The sequence below is a fragment of the Pelecanus crispus genome, chromosome 2 (assembly GCF_030463565.1).
Source record: "Pelecanus crispus isolate bPelCri1 chromosome 2, bPelCri1.pri, whole genome shotgun sequence".
Classification (NCBI taxonomy): Eukaryota; Metazoa; Chordata; class Aves; order Pelecaniformes; family Pelecanidae; genus Pelecanus; species Pelecanus crispus.
In genome coordinates, this window is record NC_134644.1 from 91352282 (window position 1) to 91377869 (window position 25588).

Here is a 25588-nt window from a genome sequence, read left to right on the forward strand (position 1 = left end):
AAAAACTATGGATGCATCTACACTGCAAGATACCTGCACTTTCTAGCTGATGGAAGGCTTCTAACCAGCTAGACCACATTGTCATATGTGGCAAGCAGTGGTTACATCACCTCACAAAGCCTGGTGCCGACAATGTGGGGCAGATATACAAGGTGAACTTCTCAGGAGTAGGCTGATTCTGTCGCAGGATGAGCCATGGGTGATAACTTTCCCCTCCTACATGTCTGGTTTCCTTTGCAAAGACCCAGGAGTGCAGGCAGGAAGGCAGACGCAGCACACACCAGCAAACACCTTGATCTGAACAAGCATTAGACCAAGACTGTGAGGCACGCTGTGGCGTGCATTTGCCCCCTTAGGCACAGAAACAATCACTGTGTCTATCAGTGGTCATGCCTGGGATTTGTGGGGGCAGGACTCAATGCCTCATCACTATAACAGCAAGGCTGTTATAGAAAATAATATGTAATGCATTATTAGACATTGTCTTTAGACAAATCCAACAGTAGATTTATTTTCATGCTACTTGCTACTTTACTTCTGTACCGATTTGCATGAACAGGAACAGCCATAGGGGGTCAGACTGAAAGTCCGTCTAGTCCAGTAGCCTCTCTACTAATGATCAAATAGAGATGCTTTGTGAAGGGTATAAGAACTGGACAAACTTATATGATACTTAGTATTACTTTCAGCCTCTAACCATTTGAGAGTCAGGGACTCCTAAAGCCAAATGTGGCTCCTGTGTATTTAGTTATCCCCAAGGGATTTCTCTTCCATGAAGTAGACTCATCCTCTCTTAAACCAGTGTAAAAGCTTTAGTATCTGCAAAATCCTGCAGCTTTACACTCCACAGCCAGTTTAAATACTTGGTGTGAAGAACCACTGCCTTTTGTTTGCTCTGAAACTGTTACCCATTTCTTTCAACTGATATTCCCTAATTTCTACCACAAAAGACAATGAATGATTGATCTTTCTTGCTACTTGTGACTCCATTAGATGAGCTGCTCTAGTCAACAGGTGAACTACCTATGTTGTAGATAGGGAGAAACTTATAATTTGTGAGACACACGAGTAAGAAATGCAAAGAATGAGGTTGAAAAATTAGGGACAATTTTAGCTGGTACTGACATTTGCCATCAGGCATGCACTAATGTTTCTTGAAAGGTTGAATAAACGCAACACAAAGGATGTTCTCTGCTTGCCAGTCTGGGGTAAGTAGCAGTAACTCCAGCACCTCTGCCTGAGGAAAGTCATGCCTCTATTACTCACTGCGTATGATAGGGTTTAAATGACTTCAGTGAAAGTATCAGGCAGCAGGTTTAAACTTAAACAAAAGGAAATACTTTTTCACACTTGACTACACTGTAGATGTCAATAATTCTGCATGGTTTCAGGTCAAAGCTACAAGCAGGTTGACGAGAGCCTTGGAAAATCCATGAATGCATTGGAAGCTATCAGCTCTAGATGTAACCTCCCGCCTGAGAAACTCTTAAACAGGCCTTAAACAGCAAACAGAAATCAGGAAACTGCAAGAGAGGCATATACAGAAACTACGTATTAGTTTATATTTGCCTTGTGTCTTATGGTTAGAGTCAGAGCATTAAGCTAAGTAAACCTTTAAGAGAGTCTGAGATGTATTTGCTCAGGTCCCTGAGTACCAGAACAACCAGTTAAAATGGATGTTAAGACAGGTTATGATACTCAGCTTCTTACCTGTGTTTTTTTCAACATACTTTTTTTTCTGGTTTGTTATTTAAAAGCTCTGTTAATGAAATACCACTGTCTTGAGAGGCATTTAGTATCTTTATCCTTATCCTTACCAGGAAAGATTTCCCGAGGAACTAATTTGCTGTATCTTGCTGCAGAATATCACTTGAATATCACTGGACCCTTATGGAACCGATTCAGTACAAACTTCCACGTTGACTGTGCCCCTCAACAGCCCCTCTGTCTCTGAGAATGGCTTTTCCAATATGGGTTGTGTCTGTTCTCTTCTAGATGCATCTACATCGTGTTTTCTAATTTGCTAAGGAGAATGTGATGAACAGCAGCATCAAAAGCCTTTCTGAAGTCAAGAAATACGATAGCAGTTTCTTTTCCTTTGTGTGCAGTGTCTGTTACCCATCATAGAAGGAAAGTGGATTATACTAATACAATCTATTCTCACAAAAAAAGCGGCATTGTTTTTACTGTCTCCTTGTTATCCTCCAAGAAGTCTGTCTAGTTACTTGTTCCAGTACTTCTGTTTCCAGAAACAGAAACTCTGCTGACCGGCTGTATTTTCTTCCTTTCTTTTTAAAGCTTGCAACACACTTACTCTTCCCATTATCTGAAATGCCACGCATTCTTCATAAATTGTCAAAGGCGATTTTTAGCAGCGCTGAAATTTTATCAGCCAGTTCGATGTGTGTCCTAGGACACAAAGGTGCTATATTTGCCTTGACACTGACCACTCGGCTAACAAAGCTAATTAGCAGTAGTAAGTCAATCAGTTGTCTGATGATGGTGGAGGTCCTTGGAGCTAAGTGAGGACTGGGGCACACCAAACATGCGGATAACAGCTGCCATTGAGAGAACAGGGCTTTCAGACTCTGCCGGGAACATGACAGGACATTCACACCCTTTGTCTGAGCCCTTGAATGGGACTGAGAGTATACTGCTGAGACCTTGTAGGGGCGGGTTCATCAGTTCTCATATAACATTCACTGGTAAAGAGAATGCCACCAAGATGATGAAGAGACGAGGCACGTACATGCTTGGGTAAACTGTGATGTTTTCCATCTCACTTTGTTGCAACAGGATGTAAGTAAGTATCATGACTATTTTGTGGGATAAAAGCTATGAAGTAAAATGTTGTATTTTGTTCCTAATTTCTGCTATCACCGATTTCAAAATCTTATTGTAGCACTGTAAGACACACAGAAAAATTAATTACACTCTTAGTAGCTGCATGGTGATAGTGGAGTGCACATTTTGAAGGTTAATGGCAAGATGGTGGTGTTTCCAAAGTACCTGGGATGTAAATGTTACAAACACCGTTTTTCTGCGTGTGGCCTTCTGTGCTCTGTGCCACATCTGTAAAGTTACAGGTGACTCTTTCCATATGGTGAAAGTTCTGGAAATCGACAGACTAATTTGTACAACCAGAAAATACTCACATAAATATTACACTAGGATCTGGGGGGCAAGGGAAATTTGCAATGCCATATGAGTTCATTTCTGTGCCAGGTACAATGATTTTAATGAATAATCCACTGCAATTGTATGTGCTTTGCCCGGGAAAATGATACTCTTGATATCTTATTCTCTCTACCTCATTTCTGAACTTCTCAGACAATGAGAATGCTAATCTCTACTTGAATAAAATCTCATATATTATGTTAGTCTCCATGCTTGCTCGCTCGATTACATGCCACAAACCCAGCTCTTGTAGTATTTGCTCTTTTCCAACATTTGCCGAAGAGGGTAACGCCAATTTAATAATTTTGGGGGGATTTTTGGTATAATTGTTGGTGGAAGGCAATCATAGTTTTGTGTGCCTTGAATAATTTCTGGAAGGAAAGGAAAAGAACAAGGCAGACAAATCAGCTAGCTGCAAACAGTAATGAGCTGTGCTTTTTACGTAACAAAATACAACCTGTAAAAAATACCAGAAACAGAAGACAAGGAAAATCAGTGATGCAGTGCCTTTCTTATTTTCATTTCATACTTGTTTCTCCTGCTGTGGAGTGGAAACTGTGCAGTGGGTAAGGTCTATGCCTGCCCACCAGCTGCTGGTGGAGTGGTCTCTCCTACAGCGCTAGAGGTAGTTCCAGACTCTGACCAGGCTACGCACGTGGTAGCTGAGCAGGGGCGTGGGGAAGCAGTGAGCTGAAAAGTTTGTTAGTCTCAGCTAGACACTTGCAGAGAGGCTTGTAGTAACAAGGCTCTCATGCTTGCATAGGGATCATCATCCAAGCTGACACCCAGAATTGTGGGACATCTGAGTGTCAGGACTCATTTAGGACCATTGTTAGTAGGTGTGGAGAACATCCCGCTCCCTCTCCATAGCCAACATAGCTCCCATTCTTTACATTCTTATCTCCTTCTTTCTTAATTCAATGTCATTCTCTGGCACCTTTCCAACAGTCTTATGTTTTCATCTCAGTTACAGTTTCTGGATGCACCACTAGGTAGAATGGCTGGAATTGTGGATTACAAAATACCTGTATAAACAAAGAAAGGGTGGCAGTTCTTCCTCAAAAGACAATAAAACATACAAATATGCAAACCGAAAATCCTATAACACTTTTAGCTAAATAAAAAAAAAAACAAACCACCAAACCAAAACCCAAACCCAAGCCACCTTAAAGGGTAACTCTAATGGGCATATAAGTTTTATTTTGAAATTTCCAGTCAGTTTCTTGCACTTTCCTACATACATTTCTCATGCATGAAATGCAAATGCAAGAGATACTAGTAGCTTTATCATCTATATTAGTGTGTCCATGCAGTACAGGTTACACAACAAAGACTCCACTTGTTTGTATAATAATGAATTGTGAAGGCACAAGCAAGAGACTGTGAGAACTGTTTTGACCGAGCAAGACAGACATGTTAGATATAGGAGGACAATTTTTTTGTTCCATGAAGTTCTCACTATAAGCCCCCTCCTGATAGCTGAGCAGATATATATAGATATTTAGCTATTAGGTTTGACAGGAAAGGAAATGCAGACTGACTATGTTGTACTTTACAAGTTCTATGTATAGCATAATTTTGGACACTGTCGGTGTCCCTGTTAAAAATTTGAAAGAATTACTGAAGTCAAAGTGGGATTTGTGATTAATTTTCCCTTGAACAGACAGATGAAGAAGTCTTCACAAAGTCTATTTTGACAGTGAGTGTCAAAGTACCTAAAGTGAAGACTATCAAGATGGCTGAGACCACCTGTAATTCATTGATTTGGACACCTTTCTCTCCAGCTGGACACCTTCAGAAATTCCTGAGCTTGAAAGAATTATTTGACCAACATGCTGTTCCCAGACCTGATTTGTTTTTCAATGTAGGTGCAAATACAATAAACTCAAGTAGGGTGAAATGAACTGGCACTTGCAATTAATGTCAACATCTGTGTGCAAATACCATCATTGGATAGCACTATTAGATACATCTAGTTTATTTGGCTAGCAGTATTTAGTACTACAGATTTCTCTACATTGCAGCTGCAGGCTATTAACCTAGAACATGACCTCTTTTAGTTATTAGTTAAGGCAGTAATAGTAGTGATACAGAACAAAATGAAGATCCCTTGAGAAAAAAGTACAGTAATTAAAATCTATGTCACTAGAATTTTTCATGTCTTATAATGAAGCCAGTGTATTAATGAAAAATAAATAAATAAATAAATTGAGGGAAATCACGTGGAAACACTTAGCTAAAGGAATCCCATTCTTTGGATTGACTTTTCTCTTAAGTATCAAAGATGAGATTAAAGGAGTGTGGTTGAGAGCAATAAGAGGAAACTCGTATTAGAATGACTTAGGAAAGCAAATCTAATGCTTTAGGGCACAAGCAGATCACCCATATGACTAGCATTTGAACATATATTTTTACCCAGATAGGCTTGGCCCAGTGTGGAAATAAGCCATGTAAACTTTCTTTGAAAGATAATTAAAGACCATTGCCAGGGGCAGGACATTTCAGCATTTAGGTTCTTGATCTTTTCTGGCTTGTTGAAACGTACGTTCCTATGAATCCAAAGCATTCTATGATTCTATGAATATCTGAAGTTACCACAGGCTTCTGTTCAAGCACTTGCCCTTGAATCTCTTAGGGATTTTTATGCTCCTGTTTCATGTTTATTCAGAATGCAATATCATATTTGATAAAAAGTCAATAATGGCATGCAATTGGATAAGAGTGTATGCACAATGTTTTTTGTTTGATATCAAAGTTACTAGTGAATGCATATGGGCATGAGAAAATAAAGCACATAAATAGGCAGAAAGATCAGTTAATTGTACTCCTGAACTTTGTTCCCAGGATCTACAGCTTTAAAGTGCTAATTAAGGTTAGCTGGTAACTTCTCATATCTGTATCGGCTGCTGTAGCTGACAATCATTGCAAATTGGGTATACATGCCAACAGAACATTTTTTATTAAAGATACTAAAACTCATTTTCCCTGCAATTCAGGTGAACATGACCCAGACATAAAAAGATAAAAATCACTGGGTATTACAATTTACTCTGGACCAAATCATCCAACTCACTCCACTCTCTGAATGATTCACTGCAATATTATCAAGAGGGTTGGGAATGCTTATTACAAATAAACACGGACAGCCCAATTTCAGAAGAGCTGATGCTGTCAGGAGAAGCATCTATGAGAATAAAATAGATACAGGGCTGAAATTTAAGGTAACATATTCAAACAGCTTTCTTCAGATTTTAATTAAACACCCAGGCTTATCTTTCAAGTAGTGCTATGCTTCAAGCACTTGGCTAAAAAGAGACAGGAGGCGCTGGGACGTGCAGAATTTGAAAAGCTCACAGCCAGTCATGTAAGCTTCATAAAGGCTGCCCTATTTCACCTGAAGACAGGCACAGTCGCTCATGCATATTCATACATTCTAATTCAGTAAGGATAGCAATTAGTTTCTAGTATGCACAGCTTAAGGATGCTTCCCTTCATCTCTTGAGTGTATAAGGTTCTTCAGTTAAACATATGCCACGTGTCCACCCTTATTGTAAATGATTAAAAAAACGCCTTTTAGTTAATCCTAAGTCGCCCTAAAGATTGATTGCTTTGTAAGTATCCCTCATCTATTACAGCAGGTAAAAAAATAAATGGCAATATATGGTATAATACTTCCATACTGCATCATGCCTCCATAAATATATAATGCAGCTAGAGCAGCCTATGGCTGCCTTTCAAACTAGCGAGAAAGGGTACCGATTTCTTTTGTGTATGTTGGCCAAAAGCCACTTTCTTTCCTGCAATGGGATAAGTTGGAAAAAGAACACTTTTCTAGTTAATTCTGCACCTTTCTCATCACAACATGATTTGCTACTTTCCAAACAGTTCGGACGGCTCCCTCAGAATAGCTGCCCTGCAGGGTCCTTTTACCCTTGGCAGTGCAGCTCTTAAAGATGCTGTGCTGCTATTTGTGGCTTCCTACCACAGCTGCACATCAAATATACAAAGCAGAAGCCAGGCACGCTTTGGCAGCAGAGATGAAACTATAATAGGAGGACTGGAAGAGAAGTGACTTGGTTTTTATTGTTCTGGTAAGAAATTAGTAATCAAATGCACAGAAGAAGGTAACTGCTTGCTGTTTTCAAGCAATTGTTCCAGAAGGAAGTGTTTGCTACCAGGAGAACAAGGGTCAAGTTCACTAATTGTAGATTCATGATTAGCAATAGGCTTAATCTAGGAACATTTTAAAGTTGTATCCAGGATCTGTTCATCCAGTTTAGCATTGCCCACGTATCCATCGCCACCCCAAATGACAGAGAGAAAAGGAACTGTGCCAAAGCAGAAGTGGGAGTGGTAATGCTTTAGTTCTCAAGAAGTCTAGAGAAATAGGTTGAGATGCACTTAAGTGCAGTCTGACTTTGCCCCACTCTTACTTCTCTAGAGGTGATTGATTCAGGTTTTAATTAGCTGCATGCACATAGGTATTAGGTGCCATTTTGAATGCCCTTAGGTGTCCTGCTTGATCTCCAGACCTCCAGATGATGCTCCAGAAGGACAAAGGTTTGTTATAGGTCCTGTGGCGTATCTGCAAGCTCTGTGTGAATGTCTCAGCAGAATGCAATGATAGCTTGCGTCCAAAGGACACAGATTTCAGATGAGCACACTTAAGGTTTTTGCTGAAGTGTCTGCCGCTGGATCTGAAGCCGCTCCTGTCCCAGTGCCTCCACAATGTCCAATATCACTCAGGCATGTTTCATTTTGCAGTTTTAGCAGTCAGGGAATGCTTGGACTGGTTACAGGACTAACCTGCAGTCTATCCTCCTGCCGCGGTGCTTCAAAAGGGTCACATAGGTAGTTAACACATGCCTTCATGGACATTTTATTCAATTCAGTGTTCAGGTTCAGGTTCAGGTTGGACAATGCACAGTACACCAAGGAGGGCAGTCAATGAGCCACCGGTTCTGCAGCTCTTCAGCATATTTTGTCCAGTTTTTCTTTGCAGTAACCTCAGTAACCTTGCAGACTCTGAGTGTGAAGCTGTATCTGCTAGCGAGAACGCTTGTCCCTAGCATGCCTTCCTGTAGTGAAAGCAAAAAGTGTGCAGTGAAGGAAGTGGGTATCCAACAGATTTGTGCTCCACCCTTGGTGTACTTGGCCTGTTGGGAGTGCATGCATGAAAGAGGTTCAACGAAAGACAGTAACTCTTGCCACACGCCAGCTCTGGCTGTTCCTGCTCTGTAGGCATGTTCATGGTTCCCTTTTCCATCCTTGCCCTGGCCTACCTTGCTTGCAAAGTATCACAGTGCCGTAAATAAAGAATCCTTCCTAAAAACTATGCTTCACTTCTCTGCATAAACCTCTACTCAACACTCACCTCCAGGACTGATCACCAATGCACAGGAAATCCTACATTTCCTTTACTATAGATTTCAGGCCGCAGACCTTGATTAAACACTCGTGAGCTTCCACCAAAACCAGCCATTTCCTTTTCCTTTCCCACACCAGATGACATGCTCCTGCATTACCTCACATTTTCTGCAAGTGTCTTCAGAGGAAGAAAACAAAGACAAAAAGCCTAAAATAACAGATTTAGCTGACATCTCAGTTCGATAAGGTAGTCATCTGGCAGGACTGTGGGATCAGTGAGAATTTACTGTTTCCCCTTTAAGAAGCACAAAAGATGTCACTTCTTCTGGTTTATATAACTGTCTTTCTGAAACAAGATTATTTAACTGGCAAATACAGTGGATTTTGTGAGAACTAGAAGACCCTCTTCAGTGATGTAACACCTTCCTAATCTAACCCAGTGTGGCCTGTGGTGTCCATTATATGTTTTCTTACAAATTTATCACAAGAAGCAGAATTTTGGCTCCCGATACACATGGGCAATCTCATGAGATAATATTTTCTTTTTTTTTTTTTTCTTTTTGAAAGGGCTGGTGGGTAGCAAGATAAAGAGAACAAGACATTATTTCACAGAAAAGCACACTCAATCTGCAACCTTGAAATTATAAATTCTATCTTCAGATAGAAGATCAACTCACATTAATGTTTTGGAACCCCTTAGGAAGAAAAGTTTCATATCTGCAGGAGCTGGTCTCTTTTTTAGCAGCTATATAACAGATAACCGATAACTTCCACAGGTCACTTCTGGTAGAGCTGCAAAACTCTCAGTCCAACCAGAGACAAACCTGGCAGTTTGTGGTTTTGCCACAGTTTCTCAGAAAACACTTACTAGATGAGGTAATTCCATAAGTTACACTGATTCATCATAGCTGTGACATCTTCTATGGATTAGACCACACAGAGAGGGTTACAACTGTTGCTGCATCAAGGGTGGAAGATCTGGTTCAAATAACAGGGGCTTATATTTTTACTTCCAGAATGAGATTGAGCCCTTGGAGACAAAACAGTCAAAAACTGGCAGTGGTGTGAGAAACAACCAGACCAATGCTTCCTCAGCCAGGAATGAACATCTCAGATGTGGATGCATGCCCTTTTCCTCTCACCACATACATAGCAGTAAAATATTTCAGCAAAATACATATTTTGTTGCCCTATGTGGTTTGGTTTATCAAGAAAAACATCCATTCTCATTCAATGGGTATCTGATGTGAGTTTTGACACCATGATGTAAGTATGATGAGCTCCAGTTCCCACCACCACAAACTGACTGTTGCGTTTCCTTCTTGCCTGCAACTCCTTAAGGGAAGTTCTCTCTTGCCTTGCGTGTACTGAAGTGCTGACCACACCAGGGTTCAGAACATGGTGGTATGCCCCAGAAGGCGTTTCAGTAGTAGAAGCCACATTTCACTGCCTTGCTACAAACTTCGGACACTTTGCACCTTTTTCAGTTGTCAGACATATGCTGGAGGTGTACAGAGGGGACTAAAAGCCAACGGGTAAGGATTTGGGAAACTGTTACATTATTTTTGATGTCTCACCACTACTTTTCAAGGTTTGAGGTTGCCTGTACTGCATGTTACAGACATTCTGATGTTTATAGACAAGGAAATCCAAAGAAAACGCTTATTAAAAAAAAAAGTTTTATTTTTCTTTTCTTTGTAAACAGATAAAAAGGGATCTGTACAGCTGATACTAAAATAAATTTACTTTGGCCTTGCACAGTAGCTTTTGTTCATATAACATGTAATGGAAAAGTTAATTGACATTCTGTCATTTCTGTTTCAATAAACTGAACTCAGTGATGCCGCCCTCTAGAATGTGTGACAGCTGATCTATTTCCAAAATAAACCAAGGAACTAAATTTATTTGCAAACAAAGATTACCTCATTCTGGAAGCCATGTTAAGCCTTTTTTTCCCCCTCAACAACTGGTACCAGGAAAAATGGTAAAAAAATACTTCCAAACAGATAAAGCTCAAAAGGGAGACTGTATTTCAGAGGAAGCTATATTTCACGGTGGAGAAAAATTAATCATAGGTAGTTTCAAATGTTTTAAAAACAAATTAGCAGCTCTGAAGAAAAACAGCATACTGGCAAATAAGACAGGAACTCAGTAAGTAAAACATAGTAATTATGAATAGTGTGCTAATATTCAAGAAGAAAAATTATATTAAAATACAAATCTGAAACTTTTCTATCATCATCCATGTAAGCATCTGAAAGCACATTAAAATAATTAGTGGATGCATGTTTTCATAAGTCTCCTGTAAAAGGAAAAGGATGCCAATCACCATTTCTTGGACAATACAGAAGAAAAAGCACTACAGAGAACTGTCAGGGCACTGCGGGCTCCTCCTGTGCCAGGAGCGCCAGGGGCTCCCCGGGTGGGCGATGGCAGGGCCCGGCAGCCGGGGCCCATCCCACCCATCCCACCCCCAGCCAGGAGCAGGGCAGCTGGGAGCACCGGGGCAGCCCCAGCCCCGGGCATCGGGCACCTCCCTGGGGATGGGGATGAGGGCAGGATGGGACGTGGTCCCAGGGGTGGGCCTGGGTTGGTGTGGCCATGGCTAGGCATGGCCTGTGACATGGCGGGAGCTGTAGCTCAGGTGGGGGCCAAATGGCAGAGGCTCAGCTTAAAAGCAGCTCCCACGGGCAGGGCTTGGCCCCAGCTGCGGCTCCCCCGCCATCCCCGGTCATGGAAGGAAGGAAGGGAAGAAGGCAGGAAGGCAGGAAGGCAGGAAGGCAGGAAGGAGGGAGGGAGGGAGGGAGGGAGGGAGGGAGGGAGGGAGGGAGGAAGGAAGGAAGGAAGGAAGGAAGGAAGGAAGGAAGGAAGGAAGGAAGGAAGGAAGGAAGGAAGGAAGGAAGGAAGGGAGGGAGGGAGGGAGGGAGGGGACAGCCTGCAGCTGCCCTGTCCCTGAGCTAGCCCTGAGCCCCCGGAGCAAACCCTCCAGGAGCAGGGACGCGCTCAGGGCCCCAACATGGATGGGAAATCCCTGAAAATGTTTGTGGAAGAAACGCCAGTGGCTGCTAAGACCAGACACTTTTGCTACATAGAGATGTATCAGTGTTGAGCAATACAGGGTTGTACAGGAACCTAGGTACTCATTTCCAGAAAAGCAAGAGAGCAGTGTGAAAATAAGGTTTTTCATTAGATAATAGGTTTCTGTCTGCATGAGATTTTAATTGGTTGACATAACTGTAAAAGCTTCGGCTGCAGGATGAGTGTGTGTTCATAACAAAAATCAGGCACGTTCAGTGAACCAGCAAATAATACCCAGTCACTAGCAGGGCTATTAACCATCTGTGCAGATCTTTTAGTGTAATAAAGTCGAACATGGAAATTTAACAGATGAGAATATTACTCAGAAGCACATTTTATGTTACATTAAACATGTAAAGAACATTTCAAATGAAACTGAAGTATTTGCTTGCAGCCGAAATGCCTTATTTTTGTTTACAGGTGATCCCCACCAACCTGAGTTTTATTCTGAAAGGGACATATACATGCTATTCAGTAAATAGAATAATAATGCATCTGTATTATTATTTAAGTAGATTTCACTTTCTACTGTCTCATTAGTATTTTGTTTTGAATGTCATACACTGGCAATTACTCTCTACTCCTTTATTAATGTTTTAAAACTATATCATCTTGGTTTCAGCAGAGATACAGGAAGCAGCAAAATGGAACAAACCCATCACTGAGCTGTTCTGTTACTGTATTTATGGTACAGGCCAACACATTACAGAAACTTTTTGACAAAAAAGAAGCGCAGGGGTTGGTTTCTAAATGTGCAATTAACACAGTGCTTCCGCTCTTATAACATCCCCCGAGTAGTTTGTTACCTGCATATGTTATTCCTGTGCAACGTCTTCTGTACATAAAACTTTACTTACAGCGTTTCTCTTGATAGATAATAAGTTTTAAAAAGCCCTGTTCTGTCCATTCCCTGAACATTTCCCCTCCATTCAAATGCCTTCCTCTGTTTCTTCTTCCTGGATGTTCTACCTACAGCTGATAGTCCTCAGGTAAATAACTGGGCTTGAGTTTCCATTAGTTTATTTGGAGGAAAAAATTGCACAGTGCTGAGCTGGCGTAGTGGGAAAAAGAATGTACCTGGAGCAGAACTGAGAGGAAAATAGAGGAGAGACAACGTCCATTCCCTCAGGGGTTGTACTTCTCCTGCCTTTTCCATTGCCTGCTGAAAATGCAATTCATTTCACTGTCTCACAGTCTTATTACCTCGGTGTTATTTTTGTCTGTATCACTGTTCCTTATTATTTGTCTTGTTGTAATGCCCAGATACCTCGGCCAAGATCAAGAATGTACAAATATGGCCTGAATCCGCCAGTAAAATATTGCAAATTCTAATGGAAGAGGCAGGAATAAGAAAAGAGAAAGCAAACATTATTGTTTCAGTTTTATGTAGAGAATGAGACAGAGAGAGAGACTAAGGGAGATGTGCCTGCATCTGGGAGTCTAGTGCCAGTTTGAATGTCCCACTGTTCCCAAAAGAGATGGCAGATGTGACAGCCACAGTCCTCTGGAGGCTGTTGGGCACCCGGCTGGGAGCACGACTAGCTGCCTGTGTTTTGGTAACCAGATGCCTGTGTTCAGCCCACTTGAGGTCACTTGCTCAAGGTTGTTCAAGGGGCGCGTAGCAAAGCTGTGCTTGAGCATAAATCCCATGAGCTCCAAGTTCACTGTCTTAACCACAAATTAATTCCTCCTGTTTTCAGCTTCTCTTTTTTTCATTCTCCCAACCACCTACACTACTGCTGTTAAGAAGCAGAATATCCTTTCCTGCTTTAAATTCTTCCTCTTTCTGTTTCGATCTTTGTTTTTGGCTCCTGTCCCCCTCTCTCGCTCAGCAGAAGGCTGAACGCTGCTTGGGTTGGAGGCTGTGTTAGGTAATGTTCTCCACCCCTTCTGCTCTTTCGCCGGCATCTCCTCCGACCCCCAGCGGGCCGAACAGCTCCAACGTACCCCGGCCCGCGGGGATCGATAGCCTTTGGAATTTTGTTTTAGCTAGCGTGCCAGTGGCGGTTGGTAGACATGCAAACAGGTGATGCATTAAAAAACTCATGTTTGTGAAATACCCACTTCCAATCAGCTCTCCAAATTATTTACATATGTGTGAAAGAAACATTCTTCTAATTTGTATCAGATGTGTTCCCTTTTAAGAGTCATGTTATACATTTGTTTTGGGCAAGATCAAGTAGAAGAGATTGACCTTCTTAACACACTCTATTATTCTCTATAGTCACATCTTTCTTTCTTTTCCTGACATTAAGAAGTCATTCCATTTCTGTGTTGACATTTTTATCTTCTCTTTATATCCTTTCCAAAAGCTGTGTTATTTATTGAATTTTTGCTGACAAACAAAAGGATGAGAAAGAAAAATGGCATAAACCCCCACATACAGCAAACAGCAAGGGCGTGCTATATTCCTCTGATGCAGATGAGTAACTTTTTAGCATTCATTTCTCACTTTGCTACTTTAGTTCCACTGTCTTTTCCTTCTGGTTCTGCTTTAGTTCTCTTCTACCTGGTATTTTGGACTCATCTGTTTGTTCTGACATTTCCTGTTTTTTCACTGTTTGTGATTGCCCCTTCTTTCCTTAGAATTGGTCTATTTCATTAATTCTGTCTCCCATTTGGTCTAGTCTCTCTGGCAACCCCTTCAGGTATTGCTTTGCTAGGAAAAAATTGTATGTAGGAGAATTTCTTAACTCCACAGCATCTGTAGTTCATCAAAATGTCACTGCCAATGTGACATTTTTTGTTTTACATTACCAAATCTGGACAAATCCATGTTACTTACCTACTTAACAACCACTTTGTGAATAACAGTGATTTCAGGGTTGGAGCACCTTGTCCTAACGCCAAGCTAAATGGCCAGCGCTGGCTTAGCTAATGCAGAGCCGTCAGAACAAAGATTTCATGAGAACGGGCCCTAGTGGATGGTGAGAAAAGGTATAATGATACATACCTTTTATTCCACTATAGGAAGACAACCGCTGAATATGCACTTTTTTTGAGCAATGCTGTAAACAGCGGCGTTGTTCTTTGTCCTTAATGTATCTATCGCGTAGCCTCCATTATAGATGGAGGCTGTAGGAGGCCCGAAAGGGCTTTAACTGCACGTTGCCCCAATTAGTTTGAATGCCACTCTCCTGCAATATGGGGCTGCTGCTTTTCTGGGCTCCAGCCAGGCCGAAAGGTCGGACCGGGTGTTCGGTGTACGCTCAGCAAGCCTCTGCAGAGAGCTCGACAGCCGCTTGACCGCGGGCCGAGGAGCGCAGTTTCGGCTCTGTGTGCTTCTTCTTCGGTCTTCTGATAGTGTGTCCACACCAAGAAAGCCCCTGCTGTCAAAGCACGGCTGGGGAAGGCAGTGGCTGAGCTCATCCAGGTAGATCCTCGTCTTGAGACTACACATGAAGCAGCCAACGAAGATGAGGGGTGATTTCATCACATTTTGGCTCTAAATGTGGCTATGGAAGAGCATACGGCTGCACAATTGGTTTCTGAGTTGTTTTTTTTCTCTTTTCCTTTCTCTGCGCAGACAGTTGCTGTCGTTTTCACGAGATGAAATGTGCACTGGTGTTATACTCGATGCTGAAATTCACACATACTTTCTTCTAGCAGCCCCAGCCAAACTTTAAAGAATTTCTAACCACTGTGGGCTTTTTTTTTTTTTTTTTTTTAAGAAGATATTTGATCATGATGCTTTTAGCAGATTTAATTTTGAAAATGAGGTGATGTAATGAATTTGAAAAAAAAAGAAAAAAAAAGGAAAGCCACAAAAGACCAGGAGGACTACTGTTTCACACCCAAAGAACAACTGTTGAATATATGTTCTGCTGGGCTTTTGCAAGCGCAATCTTTTGCAACGAAAAACCCAGTAAAGTAAAAAGATCCGTGAGCATCCCTTAAAGTGTCGGGTCCCCCCCCCCCCCGCCGGGGTGCCAGGGCTGAGGAGCCCTGTGAGCGCTGGGGTGCCGTGCCCGGCAGAGGCATCGGGTTTTTTTTTTTTTTGCGCGGGCGAGGAGAGGAAAACCACCTGCCGCAGCTGATGGCTGGGGCCAGAGCCAAGGCCCGGGGGGGAAAGGAGGACGGCGAGGCCCCCACGAAGGGAAGGAAGGGCAGTGCGCAGCGCCTCGCCGTCCCCGCGGGGGCGGAGGGTGCCGCGGTGGCGGGCCGGGGGGCGGCAGCCCTTGGGCTGTGGGGGGAGCCGGCGCTGAGGGGAGGCGGGCAGGGAGGGGGCGGGAGGGCAGCTGCGGCTGTGGCCTCCGGGGGAGGGGCAGGGATTTCTCCCGGGCGGGCAGGCGCCGGGGTGCGGGCCAGGGTGGCGGTTTCCCCGCCGCGCCCGCCGGCCCGGAGCGGGGCTGACGGCGGCGGAGCGGGGCAGGCGCCCGGGCGGCTGCGGCCGCCGTGACTGACTGGGGCGGCCCCCGCCCGCGCCGCGGCTCGCGCCGGGTAACGGTCCCTCGCTCGCGCTCCCCCGCGGCGTTGGGGGGGGGGCGGGGCGGGAGCCCAGCCGGCGCGTGCCGGAGCTGCCCCTCCCCGCCCCCCCGCGCCGCCCCCGCCGCCGCCGCCGCCTCCGGCCCCGCGCACACGCGCGCGCAGCCACACGCGCACTCGCCCACGCACACTCGCGCCCCCCCCCACCCCCCCCCCCACACACACGCGCGCGCCGCCGGCGCCGCTCCGCAGCCGGCTGGCGGAGCGCGGCGGAGGGAGGCGGCCGCCCCGGGTCACCTTCCCGGCCGCGGGCAGCGAGCAGGGCGCCCTCCCCGCTCCCCCCCCGCCGCCGCCGCCGCCGCCGCCATCCGTCCCTCTGGGCCGTCCCCGTCCGGGCGCCCCGGGCCGGCGAGGGCATGAGCTGCGCCGGGGGCAGCGTCGTCCTCCCTCCCGGGGACCCGCAGCGAGACCCCGCCGCCCCGCTGGAGCTGCCGGCCGGAGCGGGGGAGGCGAGCGGGGACACCCCAGAGGAGGGAGAGAGCGGCGGCCCCAGCGCCGGCGAGGGCCGGAGGGGCGGCTCGGAGAGCGGCCGCGCCGAGGCGAGGGCCGCCGGCGGCGACAAGCCCGAGACCCGCTCGGTGTGCAGCAGCGAGAGCGGCAGCGGCAGCCACCCCGGCGGGGCCGGCCCCATCTGCAAGATCTGCTTCCAGGGCCCCGAGCAGGTGAGGAGAGCGGGGCGGGCGGCCGGGCGGCTCCCCCGCGCTGAGGGCGGCCGGGCCGGCCCCTCTCGCACCCCCCGCTCCGCTCCCGGCGGCGGCAAGCGGCGGGGGCCGGGCGGGCCGGCGGCGGGGAGCGATCAGCACCGGGGACAGGGCTCGGCGCCGCCCGCCGCCGCTCCGGCCCGGCCCCCGCCCCTTCTCTCCGCCGGCCGCCCGGCAGCGGGGCGGGAAAGTGGCCGAGCGCTGGCCGCCTGCTGCCCGGGGGAGGCCCGGCGTCCCCTCGTAGACCGGCCCGCGGAGCGGCGGCCGGCGCCCGGGCAGGGATAGCCCTCCTCGGGGCCGGCAGCCAAATGGGCGCAGCGAGCCTCGGCTGCCGTGCCAGGTGGTTGTGACAAACGCTTGGGGCAATTCCGGGTCGGCGCAGAGCTTTGGGAAAAGCCAGAGATTTGCCACGGCTGGCTTGCCCGCTGTACATCTGCTTGCCATCACGCTCGCTGTCTCTCCCCTCAGGGACTTTAAAGGATACGCATTTCTCAGGTGTCTATCAGACTTTAAAATGAGAGCTTACAGGTAATGTTGAGAAGACTTCCAAGGATCTTTTCTGTCATTACATTACTGGGCACAACATCAGCAGTGGATCCGTACCTAGCATTCTATAGCTTGTCTTGCAGTTTAGCTACAAATATCTTTTCAAGGAAAGAACAGATTAGCCGATTTAAATAATGTAGAAAATGTGAGCTACGGGGGGAAGTGTTTAGTTACATTAGTTGAGGTCCTGCCTGACAGCTGGCTAGCTGGACAGCGCAGAACCCTGCCCCGAGAGTGCGGTTCTCAGTGTCGTCACCCATTCCTTTCCTAGCGATGACTGCAAATAACTGTTGGAAAAATGCATCTAACCACTATCGGTACCATCTGAGGTATTTGAAAGGGCTAATGCTACTGTCTGATGCACGGCAATCTTTCACTTGTTTCACATGTGTACATGTGCAGGCATAGACGGTTATCTGGCTTTGATGCATTAGAAGCACACAGATGTTTTTAAGACAGTTTAATTCTTGAGAATTTTTATAGCCAAAAATACATGTTTTTTCACCTATAGAAATTGAGACCAGTTCGTTGTTACAGACCTGTAAATATTTTAGTATTGAGTATACCTGTACCTAAGAGATTCCTTTAAAATTAATGTTTCTGTGCTGCCTTTTTAGGGTGAATTGTTAAATCCTTGCCGCTGCGATGGGTCAGTACGATACACACATCAGCTTTGCCTCTTAAAGTGGATAAGTGAAAGAGGGTCATGGACCTGTGAACTCTGCTGTTACAGATACCATGTTATAGCAATTAAAATGAAGAAGCCTTGCCAGGTAACTTGTTTGTTTGTTTTTAAAAATATGTCTTTCCAGTCATTTTTAGAAACAAAATGATACTTACGTTTATTTCAAGGTTTTTGGAAAATACAGCAAAAGAGCCTATATGCTTCACCAGTTAGCACTTGCACCCACTTGAAGTTAGTTTTTAAGACCAGTTACTTATTAAAACATTGAGTCATTTTATTCTGTTATGTTTTTCTAGCTTTTATGGCTTGCCATAGAAATGGTCTTCAGAGGTTGTTAAATTCTGTACTTAGGTAAGTCATACTGAGACATGACAGAACAACTTGCAACACCCTGATTCACTTCTAAACGTTAAACATGTCTTTATAGTTTGTTAAAGAGTCAGTCAGAGGTTGATTTCATTCATTCTTCAAGCTTGGGGTCCAGAGGAGAGAGGCAAAGAAAACTTCTCTTGCCTGTGTATTCATCTGCTGTAAAAAAGTAAAAAGAGGTGACTTTTCAGTCTTGGCAGAATCCAGAGTAGTGGAACGCTCCTTAAGTCTTGTCCACCAATAGTTGTTTCAGGATCTGAAATGTACAGTAACATTTTTCACAGCTCCCTTCTAACAGCATCACAACATGCAGCTGGAAGTTGGAATATGAGAGTGGTAGCATGTTCAGGGAGAGGGGAAGGGAAACTCAAAGCTTTAGCAGATCTGTTAGGGAAGCCTTAATGCCACTTTGCATATCAGAATTCTTTAGAGGCTTAAAATTCCATCCTAGAAATTGTATTTCATACATCTGAGGAACACATTTAGTAAGATAATTGTATCTTTTTTTTTTTCATTTTGATCCTATGAGCTCAGAGATGATGGAGCTCTCAAAGGCCAGAGCACTCGGGTCATTTTTCTGCGCCTGAGTTTGATTGGAATTTTATAGAAAAGACATGCTTGGATGGTAATGGCAGTTGTGTGAGCATGATAAGCATTCCTTGGATGTAGGATATCTGGAGTATTTGCTTACAGCTGTTCAGATTAGGTGCAAGTACTTTCAGAGCCAGTTGTGACTTCAAGTTTTTTCTTTATGAATCCACAAAGGAAACTTTTTGATAAGCTTTCCTTGATAGAATCTTTATGATGTAAAAAAGTTATGGATTTGTAAAACACTTCAGAAAATGAAGGTGGTAGATTCTGTTTCTATGTAGACTTTATCTGGAGGTTTGGCATAGGGTTGATCCTTTTGGCTTTTTTTAACCTTTTAAAAATCTCTATTTCCTGTATATTCACAGCAATCTCACCTTTTTCCTGGCAAAGGTTATATCATTATCAATTATCGGTTTGCAGTGATAGTCTCTGAAAATAGTTCTTTGACAGCAAGGTGTGACATGGTTGCCTGAAAAGAAGCATCTAATACTATTTGAGATGTCCTAAGGTAGCCAGAATATCTACATAGGATAGCAGATATGACACAACTTACGAGAGACTCTGGAACTGCAGCTGGAGGCCAAGTGGGATATTAAAGGACATCTGAAATGTCATTAGACACCTATCTGCGGACAACAGAGTCAAGCCCCAGTTTGAAGAACAACTATTCAATTTCTGTGGAAAACAGAAGCAAAGAAGAAAGAAAGTGTCAGTAGGTGACACAGTAGACAACAATGTTTGGCCAAGCTACAAGTGAAGTAGAAAGAAACTGAAGAGCCAAAAGTTAAATGCCATTCTCTTCATGACTTGGGGCACGTTTTTGGGGAAAGGGGTGGAACTAGATTCATGTTTCTCCTTCGACAGCTTAAAAAATACTTGATTTATTCTTAACCCTGTCTTTCATTTTTTATGTAAATTATTTAAGTCTGTCCTTTTTTATTCTTGACAAAATAGCATACAAAAAGATTTCATGGAGTTGCATACTCGAATAATGAGTTAGACATACGTTCCTAGGGTCAAACTCCTGACACCCAAAAGGTCACACAACTCTTCAGAGGGACACAGTGGTACGTTTCTCGTTCTCCTACAATAAATATTCCTCCTGTAGTTACAGAACTAAAAGGAACTCTCGAAACTGCAGTTGTCTGTGTATTTTTATAAAGGAGATCAGTCTTAAAATGCCCTCACTCCTCTCCCATATTCTTGACTACAATAGTATTGGCCATTTTTAACAGCTGTCTTGGTTTAAGCTTTTGGACAGGTTCTGAATCATTCGCTTGACTACACAAAACCTTTTTTAAGGTGACTTTCTGGTCAGGTTCAGTAAAAGGCTAAGGGTTAGTCTGTTTGAATATAGAAGTAGTTTACAACATCCTCATTGAGGTAGCTAATTACTTAAAAGTTCCCTAAGCAAGCAAGACTTCTTGCATTATATTAGACACAATATTTGGACAGGAGTAGTACACTCTCTCTACAACTAGTAGTCTGCCTCAGTCCATGTTCCCAGAACTGTCTCTACCAGTTTTTTACTTATTAGATCTGTGTAGGCAGTGTCATAAGAGAGAAAAGGGATGCTGCTTACCAAAATAACTTCTTCTCAAGTGGATTGTCTATGCAGATTTACACCAGCTCCTCAGGTTTACTTTTACCTCAGGTGTTTATGGAATGTAACAATGCTTAGGGAGTTAAGAAGTAGGAAATTTTTCTATGTTTTCTTCCAGAACATTGGAATAGATGTGAATATTCCATTTAATATCTAACATTTTCTATGGTTTCTGTTGCTTCATGGCAGGGAAAGTAATCCCAAAGGGGGGCCTCTTTGGAGGCAGTACATTCAAGGGACAAAATTTACTATGGTAAGTGGCTATTCCAATAGAAATTTTTCCAGTGTCACTTTGTATATTTCAGCAACTACTACTTAATTCACTTTTAAGAACCCAATCCCAGGAACACATAGGCTTTTAATATAGCAATAGATCTTAAACACAAAAAATAATAAATTAACCAATGGCCTAACAGTGGAAGATGAGCACACAAAAAAATTGATGATGTTTGATATGGTGTTTCACAGAGAAATGCAATTTGAGCCATTTTTTTTTCAGTATCCTTCTCAGGATCGTATCAGAAAGACATATTTAACCTTGCAGTAGTCTATCAATGAAAGCACATGTTCACGTTGCTGGACTTGCTCCTTACCGCAGGGTGGAATTTGATCCAATAATAGACAAGGTTATGTTAAGAAATAACTAGGAAAAAACCCAAACTGTAATGAGGGGAGATGGAACAAATATTGGTTTGGGCAGGCAGTCTTGGAAGGTTTTTGAAACAACTTAAAAAGGAGGGAGAAACTTTAAATGTCTGAATGTCTGACTTGGAAATTAAACCCACTTAGAATTACATTTTAGATTAACAAATAGGAAGAAAGCACAAGCAGAAATTCTTTAATATTGGTTTATTAAGCTTTATAATTTGTACAGATTTCCTTTCTAAAGGAAATATAAACAGGTAGCTTTTTTTTACTGGTGCTATTTAATTATTAACCTGTTACTAATTAGTTCACTAGACTTGCAGTTAAACAGGAATGTGTATTGAAGAATGTCAATTCTCTTGATAGTTTCAGAAATAATATTTAAAAGTGGAATATAGTTATGCAGAGGTTCAGAAAATGTACTTGGGTGCTAAACCCCATCATTTCTACGGAAGTCAGCATCATGAACTGAACAGAGATGAGATTCAATGTCTAAGTAGTCATTAGAAGGTAATTAATATGTCAGTAAAAGCCTAGAAGGACTTTAAAAATCAAGTGAAGTCTTTTATTTGTTGTGATGGGGAAGAGAGGAACCAGCATAGTGGAGAAAGAAGGGCAGTAACATGGCCAAAGTAGTGGACTTAAAAAAAATTGTATTTGAAGCAGTCTTGTGGTCATGGAGAAAATTGCATTTGTCATGAACTTAAAAGCTGTGTTACAGTATTGAGACATAAGATGAAAATGATGATGAGAAAGTAAATTTTTATATATGAATAGTCTTAGATATGCTACTAGAAAGCACCCGCAAGTTTTAGAAATATTGTGAACAGGAAGATCCAAATAGATACTTAAATTTAAGATAATTCCCGGGTTACAGAACAGATTCATGGTTTGGAGAATGAATTCATACTGCTTGAGGAAGTCTGGGACATGAAAATCCTAGAGATTTTAATGAACTTAAATGTGTGGTAAAATCCATACAAAACGCGGTAGAAACAGATGAATATTTTAGTTTTGACAGGAGAGAGAAGTCTGAAACAGCAAAGTATATCTGTCGGTCACGAGCATAGATATAGTAGTTGTACTTCCCACACTCTTCCTAAGCATCTACTTTTGGCCACTTCTAGGAAGAAGTTACTAGACTAGACAGACCTTTTGATTTGCTACCCTCTGAGTTGTTTCAGTGACATGCACTCGGTAGAAGCTGGTGATTACAATCAGTTCTAAGTAGTGTGCTTAATGAGTTTAGAAACAGAAGGATAGCAGGGCTGCTGGAGAGGCCAGTAGTGTCAAAGTTGTGGTGGTGGGAAAGGCAAAATACATTTTCTGTGTACTTTCTGGGAAAGATCTGAAGGTGAATGAGAGACTGAAAAAGAGAATTGGGGTAAGCGCGTGGATCAGGAGGAAGGACAAAATGATGTTACTGGTGCAAAGTAGAGCGATTATAGAAGACACAGTAAAAATTTCACCATTGACAGAAAGGACAGAATTGCAAGAATGGCATCAGAGAGAAAATGCTAAGGGGATAATGAATTTCATGTTATATTATGCTTTCTTTGTTTTCTTGTAATTAGTGCACAGAGAGACTCAGAGATAAAAGGAGTAGAGAGTTGGAAAATAAAGGCAGCAAAAGGTGTGGAGACAAAAGTCAATTAAGCTTGAGAAATACATTTGGTTAGCCATTCAGGTGAGAGAACAAATTTGTCATGGAGCAAGTGAGCAGGCCACTGGTGCACTACTAGCATCCTAGCAGCAAAAATCTGTGGCTGTTAGCATACAGAGCAGAAGGAGTGCAAGATGGACATTACAGTGGAAAGGAGGAACAAAACTGAGAAGTTTTAGAAGGATGGAGAGAATTGGTAACTAATGACAGGTAAGAGGCAACAGGGGATGGAAGAATCATCAATACCAATGATCTGAAAGTCATGAAATAATGAAGAATAATATGTGAACAAATGGACTGATTCTGTCACAGTGATATCACAGTGATAGTGGGGAGGGATAAAGAAGAACTAGTAATGAAAGACTAGATATAGACCTAGGTGAAAAGCTAATCAAAGCAATGAATGACCATTTTGTTCACTATGAACACTGAATCATATTTGTAAGTTCAATGAGGAGAGATGATATTCATCTAAGAGGTCAGAGTGGTCACCAGCATGGGATCTGAAGCCATCAGGAAGGAACATGGGAGATTATAAAGAGAGTCAGGAATTGAAAGTAGAAGGATCAAGTAGAAAGGAGTTAAGTGCACAGAAAATAGAAGCTTGAAAGAGGGGAAGGAGACTGATTTTGTTTTAGAGAGTCCTATGAAAGAACTGAGGGGGGAGGGAGATTTAGGTCAGAACTGCCAAAAATTGGAAACCAAACGTTTGAAAACTATGATTCAGTTCAGAAACTTGGATATTCCTAGTCTAGTCAGGATTTTAATGTTGTATGGTAAAAATTATGCTTTCTCGATGGTTGGAATGGATGAAGATTGAAGCAGTGATCTAGAAGGTGTGGTTAATAGTTGGGATTTTGCTACAACGGCTGGAGTGCCACCAGCAAACACATCTGCTTTCCTGATTCTCTGTGTGCTCAAGCTTTGCTAGATGGAACATTTAGTCAAAGTTGGCATCTCAACTGACAGAACTCAGGAAATCTGTTGTTCTTGTCAGAGGATCAGCTACAGCATGCAGGGAGCTAGACAAGCCACTCTGGTGCTCATATCTGTCTATTTAAGGTTAAGGGATTATCAGTAAAAAAAAGATTAGGCAAAGAAATGGTGATTATAGGACAGAGAACAATTTTGTACTAACATGTGGTAGTGATTTTAAACTAGTTCTCTTGTGTTCACTTAGGCAGTTCTGTTGGACTTCTAAAGTGTATACTAAGGTAATCAAATAACTACACAAAATAAATAAAACAGAGCATGTTTTAAAAAAAGAATAACATTAGAGGTGTGTAGGTGTGTGCCCCTCATATATTACTCTTATTTCCTGTAGCTTATTAAAAAAAACAATTGTTTTCTTGTTTTATTTTGTGAAATGTGCAAATTGTGCTCAGGGCAGTTTGCTTGAATGGTGTGAAACAACAGCACAATGTAAACTGTGAACTGTGCTTGGAAATAAAATTTTAATTACAGGTGTCATCCTGATCTAGTGGTAAGATACATAGATATAGATATAGATACAGATTTAAAGAGCGTCATTATCTTGGTGTATTAAATAGTGGGTTAACCACTCCAGGGAAAAAAAAGTGGATTCCTTTGAGCCTAAGATTTTCATGGGGCAAAATGACTAGCATGAGACATGGTGCCAGGTCGGTTTTCAGAGGAAATATCTTGAATGAAAGTTATTACTGGAATGATAAGCATAAATTACATATTTACAACAGATTCCATTAGAAAAATGCATCCAAAAGTTCAGGGCAGTGTGAATGGGAATCAAGGTTGCTACATATATATAGTTACTGCCTTTTAAAATGCTTTGGATATCTAAGTAAACAATGCAAGGCTTAAGATATGGTGTGGGACGTGCATTCAGGAACCTTTACTGGTTTTTGTCATTTTTTGTCTGTTTGATTGGATATTTTCGCAATAGCTTGATCTTCTAGCCTAAAATTGATGAAATTTATTTAGCAGTGAAAGATTTGTGAGTTTTACAAAACAAATTTTTGTCTTTTTGTCTTATGTCCAAAATCCTTATTATTCCTGTCTTTCATTCCTATCAACAGAGATTAGTGAAAAACATTGCAACCAAGTACTGGTTGTTTCAGCATGCTTCTTCTATTTCTTAATAAGAAAACTTGTTAATAAGTGATAGCTTTTATACCTCCTGTCTATGATTCCTTAGCTCATGCTTACTTGGCAAAGTAGCCTGCCCTGGGCACCAGATACTGTCATAACCTCCTGACTTCTCTACCAGTCATGCTGTGTAAACTGTGAAGTGCCACTGTAGTTTTTTCCACAACTGAAATTTGACAAAGAAAGTTGGCTTTATTGAATTAATTTTGAAACTTCCTTTTAGTGCTTTTTGGCTTTGAATATTGGTCAGTTTGCATTGAAGTCTTCAGTGCTTCATCCAAATGACTGCCAGTCATGCTAACTTACTTCTTTCTTAAATTGTTTGACTGGGGAGACAGCTTTTCAACCTATTGCAAGTACATTTTTTTGAATTTTTGTCCCATATGTAGATTCAAATTGGATGCTTGGTATTCAGACTGAAGACTCTTTCTTAGTGCTTCAGCAATGTGCAAAGGACAGCCCCTGCCTCCTTTCATGCCAATAGTGCAATAGTGAAAGAACAATTTGACCTTGGTTCTTTTGAAGTACTTGTCTGAGACAGAGCACTCTCTTTG

General features: G+C 42.7%; 1 protein-coding gene across 1 annotated transcript in view; it reads left to right on the top strand.

The window, feature by feature from the left end:
• The first annotated feature begins 16463 nt into the window (after positions 1 to 16463).
• Positions 16464 to 25588, top strand: part of MARCHF11 (membrane associated ring-CH-type finger 11) — a 37554-nt gene continuing 28429 nt past the window's right edge. Inside the window, exons 1-2 of the mRNA XM_075706086.1 lie at positions 16464 to 16769; positions 17972 to 18127. Coding sequence (XP_075562201.1) covers positions 16464 to 16769; positions 17972 to 18127 — 462 coding nt within the window. The remainder of the gene's footprint in view (positions 16770 to 17971; positions 18128 to 25588) is intronic.